This window comes from Poromitra crassiceps (assembly GCF_964638095.1).
Source record: "Poromitra crassiceps genome assembly, chromosome: 15".
Taxonomy (NCBI): domain Eukaryota; kingdom Metazoa; phylum Chordata; class Actinopteri; order Beryciformes; family Melamphaidae; genus Poromitra; species Poromitra crassiceps.
In genome coordinates, this window is record NC_139634.1 from 38030820 (window position 1) to 38043734 (window position 12915).

At 43.2% G+C, this 12915-nt stretch overlaps 1 protein-coding gene across 1 annotated transcript in view; it reads left to right on the forward strand.

Annotated features, from left to right (window-relative positions):
• The window catches only part of slc44a1b (solute carrier family 44 member 1b), a gene marked incomplete at both ends in the record, with an annotated part of 50497 nt that overhangs the window by 19137 nt on the left and 18445 nt on the right, over nt 1-12915 (forward strand). The window contains 3 exons of the mRNA XM_083651334.1: nt 4205-4341; nt 8004-8097; nt 11536-11705. Of these exons, the coding sequence (XP_083507460.1) occupies nt 4205-4341; nt 8004-8097; nt 11536-11705 (401 nt within the window). The remainder of the gene's footprint in view (nt 1-4204; nt 4342-8003; nt 8098-11535; nt 11706-12915) is intronic.

Consider the following 12915-nt stretch of genomic DNA (forward strand, 5'->3'; position numbering starts at 1 on the left):
TGTGGAAATCTGTCTTTGTCTTTACCAAGAGCAACAAGACAAGATGATCAATACAGAGCTTGTAAACAACATAGTCTATGTGGGTGGTAACGGTGTAAAAAAAAGTCACAGCATTGGTGTTGCCTTGGCTAGGATATGTAAATTAAATCCTAAGTCCCTGGCCCTTGAAACTAAACTTCTAATTTATGATAGAAACTGGGGAGGGATCTATTCTTTGGTTTAAAATCTCTACTGCCCTGACCATTATTTTTTTTTTTTCTAGTGTGCTTGAGATAATTGCTGTGAAAAATGTAAATTCATGACCTTTCCCCACTGCCACTGTCACGGCTCTGTTGGCGGTGTGGTGATGTCAAGGTTCAGGGTGCTGTGATGCTGGAACCCAGGGGTGTCAAAGTCAATCTCATTCTGGGCCACACTAGCATTATGGACGCCTTCAAAGGGCCAGTTGTAAATATAAGACTACGGTATACAAATGTAGTGTAATTACTTAAATGCCTCTGATTAGATTATTATTGGTTTTAGTAATAACTTAATTAATAACATAACATGAATAAAAAAACACTAATAATAACAATAATAACCTTAATAACAACTTTCCGACTCGAGGCCCACTTGAAAGTCTCAAAAATGTTCACGGCCCACATCCGCGCGTAGACAATACGCTGGCCAAATCATGTCTTCTCACAGCACTTTTTATTTTTAACCAGAAAAGGAGCTGTCCATCAGCACCACACAGAAATCAGAAACTTAAAGAGAGCCGCAGGGATGACGTATTTTTGTAGTCAGAACGCGGAAGTCCCGGACTTCCTGGTTCTTCACTGCTTCTGTCTATGGGATTTTTGAATGGGTTTTTGCCGCGATGCTTCAAATAAGGTCTCTGGGCAACGCAAGCTTAATCAAACGCGAACCAGTGTTCAGGACCACTTTCATGAGTTTTGAAGCGTAAATGCGAGCCCTAGAAGTAAAAAGCTTGTGCTAAACTAATCCAGAACTACACACAGTGTCACTCGCATAGGCTTCCACGTCACATCAGCACTCAACCCGGACTGTTGTTGATGTGTGCGCTGATTACCCCGCGCTGAATGGGCTGAACCAGGTGAGAGAAAGAGAATTTCCGTGTTCGTCCTTTGAAGTGATGACGTTATTTGACGTATAATATCCCCGTCGACTCAACAGTGTAGTCTCATTTAGCCGTTTGCTAGCTAGCCACCCTTTTAACGGCACGTAAAAGCTTCAAAACTCATAAAAGTGGTCCTCATGTGTGAAGATGATATTACTGGTTCGTGTTTGATTAAGTTTGCATTGCCCAGAGACCTTATTAGAAGCATCGCGCCAAAAACCCATTAAAAAATCCCATAGGCGAAAACAGTGAAGAACCATCGATGATTTCCGGACTCGTTCCTGCGGCTCTCTAGTGAGGGGGGGAATAATTGATTACAAATTAAATAACGGTATCGTTCAACTAAAGATGAAACAATATGAAAATTTCATATCACGATTACACTGACCAACATCACGGTTATCAGTATTATCACGGTGTTGTTGAAATGTGTTGAAAATGTTCAAAAGTACTGATACATTCACTGAAATCATTTCTCCAAGGCTGTGTCTGGGAGACTGTTGCTAACTTTGGTTGATGATGGACAGTATTTAGTAGGTATGTTTTTCAAAGCGCTGTAATCACCTTAATACTGTAATCACTGTAATACCGGTTTTAATGATAATGAAAATTTGAAACGGTACGGTTATCGTAAGGGAATTTTATCACGGTTTATCATTGATCCGGTTATCATTTCATCCCTACATTCAACAATGGAGAATGCATTCTCATACATAATAATAATAATATATATTTTTTTCTCATGAAGATGGTAATAGTTTAAAAATTATTCGGCGGCCCACTTGCAATGTCTTCACGGCCCACAGGTTGGGAATGGCTGCCTTGACGAATCAATGCTGCAGAACATGGCGGCGTTCGGAGCTTCTGAATCCAAAATGAGACATGAGATACCGCTGGAAAGGTGATAAACACTCTGCTTTACGGGAGATTTCAAACCATATTGATAGGATTAGTGGTTCAAAAATTATGAAACGTGTATTACCAATCGCTATTTGTAGCCACGGGTACAGTCAATTCATGCGTAAATGGTATTCTTTGCTAGCTCTCGCGGGCTACATAAAATGAGGTGCCGGGTCAGATTGGCGGCCCCGCAGGCCTTGAGTTTGACACATGTGATGTAACCAGTCTGGAATGACTCACCATGACCCCGGTCTGACCCCAGCCTGGTCACACGCTCCCTTCTGATTGGCTGCGGTAGAAACTGAGTCTCTGCTGCTGTTAACCAATTGGTATTGGTTTTCTTGTGACACCGGTCAGCTGTGTGTGTGTGTGTGTGTGTGTTGGGGGGGGGGTCTATTTGGCCTGCTGCTGTCTTTATTAAGTGCACACAGGACAATGGAGTGTGTGTGTGTGTGTGTGTGTGTGTGTGTGTGTGTGTGTGTGTATGTGTGTGTGTGTGTGTGTGTGTTTGTGTGTCTGGTAGCCTGCTGCATTTTTTTTGTTGCACTCGGACAGAAAGGTGTGTGTGTGTGCGTGCGTGCGTGTGTGTGTGTGCGTGTTGAGAGAGAGTGTGTGCCTGGTTTGTCCTGCTGCTGCCTTTTCTGACAAATGGACAATGGGGTGTGTGTGAGATGTGAGTGCGTGCAATCGTGTATAGGACGTGCATGTTTTGTGCACATGCCTCCTCTGTGCGTTGCACGGTATTTGATCAAATCTGCATGAACAAGAGAGTGTTGATGCACCATGTGATCGCTGGGGGGGGGGGGGGGGGTCTGTTGGGGGGGGTCTGTAGGTTTGAGTCCTTGGAGACTCTCTTTGTTGTTTTTTTGAGTCACACGGCTGCATTGTGACATTCTCCTGATATTTCTCGTGATTCACTTCTTTCTCAGGAATTGTGATTTGAAGGGTTTTATTTGTTTTATTTAACTTAATTTTGCAGTGGGTCATTTTGTCTCTCTCCCTTCAGGCAGTGAGGTCAATAATGATGTCAATGATGATGTCATAGACATTGTGACATCATCAGTGGGCCAAAAATTGAGACAGAAAGTGCACTTGCTCCCTTTTATATATAATAATAATAATAATAATAATAATAATAATAATAATAATAATAATAATAATAATAATAATAATAAAAAAAAGGATATAATTGGGCAAAAGTTGGCACGGCACACAATTGCCCAACTGTGATGTCACTTATGCAGTTGTGATGTCATCAGTGATGTCACTCAAGCAATTGTGATGTAGTATGAGCCGATAGAGACACTGCGGAGCGCGTCATCATTCAGAAACCACGGCCAAAACGGGGGGAAAACACAAACTCCTGTCCAATCCTGCCGTTCTCCTATGCATAGTGCATAGTCGGGTTTTGCACAAAAAGATCGTATATACGGAAGATGAACACTCCAACTTACTTCATTGACAGCAACATCCACATCTTTCTTCTCGCCTATTCTCAATGGCTTCCTTGTTTTCCTCGGGAGTGCAAAATAACTTTAACTGGTGATTTTTTACATTTGTTGTCTGCGCAGGCCATCACACAACAGCTTTTAGCTATGTTTAATTCAAGGAAAATGACGCTGGAGTGTGGAAATGAACGGAGCTTTTCCCCCGTGATGGGCGTGGCCTATTTCATGGAGTGTCTCTATAGTGGACAGTTGCACAGTTGCGTGATGGCTCACAGTTGGATGGGGACAGTTACCCAATTGTGAATAATTGCTCGATGCATCTGCGAGCCTGCGAAGCAGGCAATTTCCAAACTGCAGCCATGGCGCATCATCTCCAGAGTCTCCACCCTAGTATCAGAAAACTGTAAACAGTTTTGCATGGTTTGAGTGTATTTGTGGACCAGTGATGTCATTTGTGCATGAATGACATCACTGGTCCACAACAATGATACAAAGCTGGTTGAAAATCGGCAGAGTGTTCAATGCTGGATTCATGTGGTGTCGGAAAAATGATTTTCTGACCGTTTCCTCTCCTCTTCGGTGTCACATCTTCTTTGTAGTAAAATGTACGTGTCACAAATTCCTAAACAGACTGGCAGGAATATGGTGACCAAAGTGTTAAAGAATCCAGATGTTCTGTTCTTCAGTTGCTCCACATGTCCTGGTCCTGAGCCTCTGCCTCTCTATGTCCCTGCAGGTTTGTCTTCTTCCTGGACCCCTGCAACATCGACATTGTCCAGAGAAAGATCAAGTCCATGGCTCTGTGTGTGTCTCTGTGTCCCAGCGAGACGATGAACACCTACCAGGACCTCAAGAGGTTCGCCATGCACAACGGTGAGACAATCCCTCTGAAGAATCCCTTTGAAACACTCTGAAAGCTGCTGCTTACATTTCAGCCACTAAAGCCCCTTCTAAACATGCAGTGAAATCTGGATTATAACCAGCTGCCAGCCGGTCGGCCTGTGTGTTTAGAAACAATTAGCCACCTTATGCGCACTCCCGCGAGTGCGGATCATGACCATATGAGACCCTAGTATAGGATCCGCATTATTGGAAAAACGGCTGTTGTTTAACACCGGCAGCTCATGATCCGGATCATGTATGTCTGAGTGGGCGGGTGGTTAAATGGCACTTTACAAACCGTTAATGTCCCGGTGATCATTATTTTCATGAATGGACGTAGCGTTAGTTGCGTGGCTGGATTATTTGGAAGAGAGCCAAATTAGGTGAGTAAACAAGTAAAAGTGACTCATCTCAAACTCCACCGGCCACTTCCTGTTTGACTAGTTTGACCGTTTTACTAGTGTCACGTTGTCAGACCCAAGATCTTACGTCGGCACGCTTCTGGTGACGGAGGGTCTGAATCACAAGTCAGCATTCCCGGGTTTTTCCAGAGGAAATCCCCTGGCTCCAGTAATATCATGACGGAAGTCCGGCTCTGTGTGCATTGGTGCATCGTTCAGAATGTCACGCCAATAAGGAGGTCCGTGGTTGGTCAATTCATATGCCCGTCTTTTTTTGTTCAAAGGGGGCGGTTCTTGAGCACTTTTCAAGAGTTGTGCACCAGACATAGATATCTATATCTATGGATCAACTAGAGACTGAGAACTTTCTCCCAGCTGTCATTGTTAACACTGGGTGAAGAAAATATCACCAGCATCACAGAACCAATCCAGGGTCTTTAGGGCGGACCTTCGTGCAGAAGGGGCGGTGACATGCAGAAGTCATGTGCTTGTAAACGGCTAAAACGGAATCAAATAACGTAACGTTGCCCATCCATTTCCAATGTTTTAAAAAGTTCTCTCCGGGTTCAAAAGTGAACCGCTGTATCTCCAGTGTGTTTCACTACGGAGGACAATGGAGGGGAGAGTGTCATTTTTGCGAAGATGACACAGGGGCGTAGGTTTGTTAGTGGCAGTTCTCGCCGCCGTTCAAACGACTATTTTCTCTGCCTAAGTTCTCAGGCAGAGATGTCCAATTGTCTGGGAGGCGAGACTAGGGGCACTGGGGCACAGAGAAAAACACGTTTAGACAAACTGGAACAAAGCACGAGGAAACAAAAATCAGTGGGCATAGTGAGCTAAGGTTTGGCCTGATACCACCATGAAGAGTAGAACAACAATTGACCCTTCTCACTGGGACCATTTTGTGTTGAAAAGGCAGGGTAAACACCAGTGCAAGCAAAACACTAATGAGGGTTTCAAACTTCCATGATTGGAATTTGGAATCCCTCATTAGTGTTTTGCTTGCACCTGTGTTTATTCTGCCTTTTCAACACAAAATGGCCCCCGTGAAAAGGGTCTATCTGACGATGAGCGGTTGGAAAGCCGGATGATGACCCTGATGGCAGGCAGGTGTAAGCAATCAGCCAGGAGAGCCAGAGGAGGGGTGCCACGCCCATGCCACACCGACACAGACTGATAGACAGGGGAAAAGAGGGGAGGGGGGAAACAGAGGAGAAAACTGCAAATGTTGACCCAGCACACCCTACACACATAATACTGTCCTTTATGTACAGTCACACACACACACACACACACACACACACACACACACACACACACACACACACACACACACACACACACACACACACACACAACACAGCCTCACAACATCCATTCTTTGTCTTACTGTCTCTTTCTCCCCATCCCTCTCCATCGCTCTCTCTCTCTTTCACTCAATCTTTCTCTCACATTCTACTGTTCACACACACACACACACACACACACACACACACACACACACACACACACACTAACACACACACACTCCATCACCTCTCTCTCATTACTTATTGTCTTTGTTTTACTTTGTCTGTCTCCCTCTCCCTTCTGCTTGGTGTCTTAACTCTCTCTCTCTCTCTCTCTCTCTCTCTCTGTCTACGCACACGTGCACACACAAAACATGCGCGCGCACAAAACACACACACACACACACACACACACACACACACACACACACACACACACACACACACACACACACACACACACTCCCTTGTGGATAGTACATTAACAAAGCCAGCATTAAGCCCAGTGCCACCTCATGTCTCTATTGCCAGTGCCAGTCTGCTCCGTCCTTCAGCCAACATGGCAGCTCTCCTGTCGCAGGACTGAAGCTGCTATTGTGGATCCAAGATGGCCACCATCAGCCTGGGGCTCTACGGTCGAACGGCAGTAAACATGTCAAAGTGTGATGATAGAAGGCTTTCTGGTGACGTAACACTGCCCCTGTTGTCCATATAGAGTACCGCAGGAACGAGTCCGGAAGCACTTGCAGTTCCTATGTGTAAAAGCCAATTGGATTTTTGTATGGGGATTTTGTCTGTGGTTAACAAAAGTTAATGAAACAGCAAACTTTGTGTTGAGCGAGATAATCTTCACAAATAAGGAAAACATTTATGATTTTCAAAGCGTAAATGCGTTTTTTTTTTACGTGATTTTCAGAAAACGCTTCAAAGGTTTTACACGTAGGAACCAGGAAGTGCAGGGACTTCTGGGTAAGCTTACAAAAAATACGTCATCCCTGCGGTACTCTGTTTTTGTACCCATCAGATTGATAAAGCTTATCCTAGCAATTTGCAATAGACCTTATTCGCTAACCCTGGACGGTGCCCTATTGCTGACATACCGTCCTGCACGCACAGCGCTACTAGTAACAGCCTTATTGTCATTTCTGTTCCATTACAAAATAGCGATAGTGATGACAGACAAAGAAACAAGAAAGAAAACAAGAAAAAACGAGGTGAACAGACTTTGCTGTGAGGAGCTGTCAGAAAGTTTCACCTGTCTCTCCTAACTACCCACACATCTCCTGGGCTGCTGACGTATCCTCAGTCTCGCTCCCTTCAGGTCTGTGTGTGGACGGTAGAGATAGAAACAAACCACGGGGACTTTATTGCTGTCATTACTACAGCCATGTATAACGCAGGTCACCATCTGAACACAACAGGAACGATACAGCTAACGCTAACGGCGGCTAGCTTCCTATAAACGCTGCTCTTACATAGGCTGTCACTTGAGAGCTGCAGCGCTATGTCGACAACATGGCGGCGGTGGGCGTGCCCGTACGTGAGTTACGTCAATCGAATAAGGTCTATACATTTGGATGGAAACGCAACTAGAGTTTCCCACACGCAGCATTGCCCCCCTCCCTCCGCTGAGAGTAGGAACTGTAGGATATGGTCCACTTGTAATTGCTACCGGTGTATATCGAAACTGGCCAGGGTGAGCGGAGTCAGCGCTTTTTTTATTAAAACATAATCGGTTAGTTACCATTTGGGTGTTGACCTATCAAAAGCAAAATTAAAATTTCAGGATCTACTTTTCTGGACTATTGACTTTGACTCCATTCACACAATGCGACACAGAAAATGTAAGGAATATTTCTGGGTGATGTGAAAGGGGCTTATGGTGGTGATGATGATGATGATGATGATGATGATGATTGCCAGTCTAATCTGTGTCCTGTTTCCCTATGTGTCTGCCGTCCAGGCTCCGAGCTGTGTTCCTATGATTTAGCGGGTCATAAATACCCCAGCCTGCCGGAGAGGTTCGACAAATGCCCCAAACTTCCCGTTCCACCCAGGTAGGAGGTGCTTCCTGAATGGATGTTCTGTTCTGTTCTGTTCTGTTCTGTTCTGTTCTGTTCTGTTCTGTTCTGTTCTGGTCTGTTCTGTTCTCTTCTCTTCTCTTCTGTTCTGTTCTGTTCTGTTCTGTTCTGTTCTGTTCTCTTCTGTTCTGTTCTCTTCTGTTCTGTTCTCTTCTCTTCTCTTCTGTTCTCTTCTCTTCTGTTCTGTTCTGTTCTCTTCTCTTCTGTTCTGTTCTGTTCTCTTCTGTTCTGTTCTGTTCTGTTCTGTTCTCTTCTCTTCTCTTCTGTTCTCTTCTCTTCTCTTCTGTTCTGTTCTGTTCTCTTCTCTTCTGTTCTCTTCTCTTCTGTTCTGTTCTGTTCTGTTCTGTTCTGTTCTGTTCTCTTCTGTTCTGTTCTGTTCTGTTCTCTTCTGTTCTGTTCTGTTCTGTTCTGTTCTCTTCTGTTCTGTTCTGTTCTGTTCTCTTCTCTTCTGTTCTGTTCTGTTCTCTTCTCTTCTGTTCTCTTCTGTTCTGTTCTGTTCTCTTCTCTTCTCTTCTCTTCTCTTCTCTTCTGTTCTGTTCTGTTCTCTTCTCTTCTGTTCTGTTCTCTTCTGTTCTCTTCTCTTCTGTTCTGTTCTGTTCTCTTCTCTTCTGTTCTGTTCTGTTCTCTTCTCTTCTGTTCTGTTCTGTTCTCTTCTGTTCTGTTCTGTTCTCTTCTGTTCTCTTCTCTTCTGTTTAGGGGTGTCACAATATATCGTCCCACGAAATTTCGCGATAGTAAAACGTCACGATATGTATCGTTGAGATGAAATCTCATATCGCGAAAAAAAAAAAAAAAAAAAACTTTTTTTTTTTTTTTTTTTTTTTTTTCAAAAGTAGACAAAGAAACGTCTTTGTTTGTTGAAGTTCAATGTGTGGAAAGTAGTTCAGTTGAACAAGTCTCTGAAGAGACACATGAGAAGTTATACAGGAGAGAAACCATTCAATTGAGTTTCTGGCAAAACTGTTTACTTGACAGGAAAAACTGAAGATGCATAAAAAATAGACTAAGAAAAGTCTTGTTGTTTGAGTTTGAAGAAAAACTGAAGATGCATAATGAGAATTTATACTGCTGAGAAACCTTTTAGTTCAAAGTAAATCTAAGTGACGGTGTAACTCATTCTATTTCAAGATAAGCCTTATCTCCAATCTCATGTTTTTTCTAGTTGTTATTGTAATAACAATTTCCCACAACAGCATGTTTTGTATTTGTGCATTTCAAATAAAATACTACTTTTCCAGTCATATATTGTCATTATTCAAGTTTAAAAAAATATTGTTAAAATCGTATCGTATCGTATCGTATCGTTATCGTGAACCCAGTATCGTGATACGTATCGTATCGTGAACTGAGTGTATCGTGACACCCCTACTTCTGTTCTGTTCTGTTCTCTCTTCTCTTTTCTTCTCTTCTCTTCTATCATATTATATTATATTATTCATTATATTATATTATAAATTATATTACATTGCATTATATTATATTATATTATATTATATTATATTATATTATATTATATTATATTATATTATACATATATTATATGATATCATATTATATACAGTATACTACAATGCTTTGACAGGCATTTGAAGGCATGGAACAAGCAAAGGCATACCAGATAGGATACAGTATGTCCAATACATGTACAGGTTTAAAATACATGCTACAGCATGCGCTGGGACGCTTCATCAGTGATGTTAGCTGGGGTCATACGGTGTTTCGGGTCTGTCAACATCATACACCCTCGCCCAGTAGACCCAGCCGAGGCCGATTAAGACCCCGACCCGCGTACCAGAAGCAGCCGCTCACGGATCAGCCTTCCTACTCTGTCTACAACGTTGCCCGCGGAAGGGTTGATCATGCCCAATCCGCTGCAATAGAGTTAGTGCTACACCGCAGTCTTGTAAGACCCTTCGGTGCATGGAGGGTCTAAGGCCCTGTGTGGGTGACTCCAGGCCGGGCTCCTCCTACGTCTCACCAGACCCTCCCGGGGTAAAGGCAATCCTAGCATGGGCAGCCTACCATGGGCAGAGAGGACGCCTCAAGAAGGCCTGTGCGCTGCATGTCATTCGCCTGCGGCAAGCACCTTGCTCTAGCCTAAAGGACCCCAGGCCGCGCCGATCTTTGCACAGATTTTCAGGAGGCTAATCCGTAGCGTTTGTGGATTTCTCCCTCACGAGAGAGCCAGGATGGGGTGCTAATCCCATCCCATACCGGATGCCGTCTCTCCGACCGTCAACTGTCTCTCCAGCTTGTCACCAAACTATACTTGGTTGTCACCTAGTCTATTCCTAAGTGTCACTGGCCAGGGGAGCCAGGATTCTATGATATTATATTATATATACTACAATGCTTTGACAGGTATTTGAAGACATGGAACAAGCAAAGGCATACCAGATAGGCTACAGTATGTCCAATACATGTACACATGTACAAGTACATCAAAAAACGTCACAAACAAACTTTGGCTTTTATAGAGCATTTTGCCTAAGAAATCGAATTAAAAATGCTTTGAGCGGCAGTTGAAGGCATATAGTAGACTTGCCCCATATCATGTTATGCTTGAAGGTATCCAAAGGAGTTTTCCTTATCAACAACTAATTTTCAAATTATAGATGATCTTTATCGTCTATAGACCTTATTCGATTGACGTCACGCACGTACTGGCATGCCCACCGCCGCCATATTGTCAACATAGTGCTGCAGCTCTCAAGTGACAGCCTATGTGGAGCAGCGTTTATAGGAAGCTAGCCGCTGTTAGCCTTAGCTGTATCGTTCCAATTGTGTTCGGATGGTGACCTGCGTTAGGCATGGCTGTAGTAATGACAGCAATAAAGTCTCCGTGGTTTGTTTCTATCTCTACCGTCCACAGACGTGAAGGGCGCGAGACTGGGGCTACGTCAGCAGCACAGGAGATGTGTGGATAGTTAGGAGAGACAGGTGAAACTTTCTGACAGCTCCTCACAGCAAAGTCTGTTCACCTCGTTCTTTTGTTTATTTATTACAGGCATTAACGGCAGAACAACAACTGTGGGTTTTTTACTGCTGTCAATACCATCGCTAACTAGTTGTCAGCTGCAGCGCTGTGTGCGCGCAGGACGGTATGTCAACAATATGGTGCCGTCCAGGGTCAGCGAATAAGGTCTATACACATAATATACATTTTGCATTATCGGCCGATGACTTATCGGCCCGATATATATTGTGCATCCCTACTTATTTTATTTTATGTATCGTTTATATAAATGCTTTGTGAGAGAGGAAAATATAAATTAAAACTCTTGAGTATTTAGAAAAGCGCTTTGCAAATAAAATATATTATTATTATTATTATTATTATTATTATTATTATTATTATTATTATTAAAACTCATGACTCCTCTCTGAACTTTGACCCCTCTATCCTCACCGCAGCAAAGCGTTGCCGGTGTTTAACCGCTGCACGCCGGTGGACATTTCCTGCTACGCCAAGTTTGCAGAGGCGGTGGTGACGTTTGTCAGCGATAACAGCGTGCTGCACCGGCTGATCGCCGGCGTGGCTGCCAGCAAGGAGATCATCATCGGCCTCTGCTTGCTGGCACTGGGTGAGGAGGACAGCTAACCACATATATATATATATATATATATATATATACAGTATATATACATATATATATATATATATATATATATATATATATATATATATATATATATATATATATATATATATATATATATATATATATATCCTGCTATATCCTGATATATATCAGCAGGATCATCTTCACAAATGTGAATCACTTTTATGCCTTTTGAAGCGTTTTCTAAAAATCGCATTTAAAAAAAACGCATTTACGTTCCAAAAGTCATAAAAGTTATTCACGTTTGTGAAGATTATACCTGCTGAACCCAAATTCGCGCTCCCATACACTTTTGTGAACCACAGTTCACAAAAGTGCAATTACCGGTAAGTGAAATCCCCATTGTAAAACCCCATTCACTTTTCCCCTGACGAACCCGGAAGTATACTTCCGGACTCATTCCTGCGGCGCTATAGCAGCCTTCTCCACAATAGCTGAAGTCAGTGGACCAGTTCTTCAGATTTCCAAAAAGACCTCTATTTACACCATCATTTAGTGCAACTCTTAACTACACCTGATTGACTTGCAACAAATAATGGTGTATAGACCCTTTACACAGCAACCGTTTTGAGGTTGTAAAGCAGCAAGTACGACAGTGTAACCAATACCATTAATGCTGGTTCCATTCCATTTAGGTGTTCCAGGGCCCTCATTAATGTTGTTGGTTACACCTGTGTTACCTCCTGCTTTACCACCTCGAATGGCTGTTGTGAAAAGGGCCCATAGCTTTTTTCTATTCACAGTGTGATTGGCTGTTTTTGTTTTGGAAATCTAAAAGGTCACCATTGACTTCAGTTGTTTTGGAGGAGGCTGCTACAGAGTAGTGCTGGCAACCTCCCTGTGTGTTATATGGACTAACACATTTCACCTGTGTTTCATTTGGTGAGTAGATGATGACAGAACCTTCATTTTTGGGTGAACTATTCCTTTAAGAAATAGTCAAAAAAAGTACAAGTAGGCAAAAACCTGCCCAGTTACAATAATGCGAGCGGCAGCCATTCTTGACCTTTGCACTCTAAATGAAAGCCGACATCAGGGAGCTCCGTTCCGCTCGGCCGCTGCTGATTCCTCCGCGCCGAGCTCCGGCTGGCAAGGCGGAAAGATAGCAGCGCTGTGCGCAAATTAAAGCCAAGTCATCATATCTGCTAGTCTCCCCCCTCGGAGAGCAGTT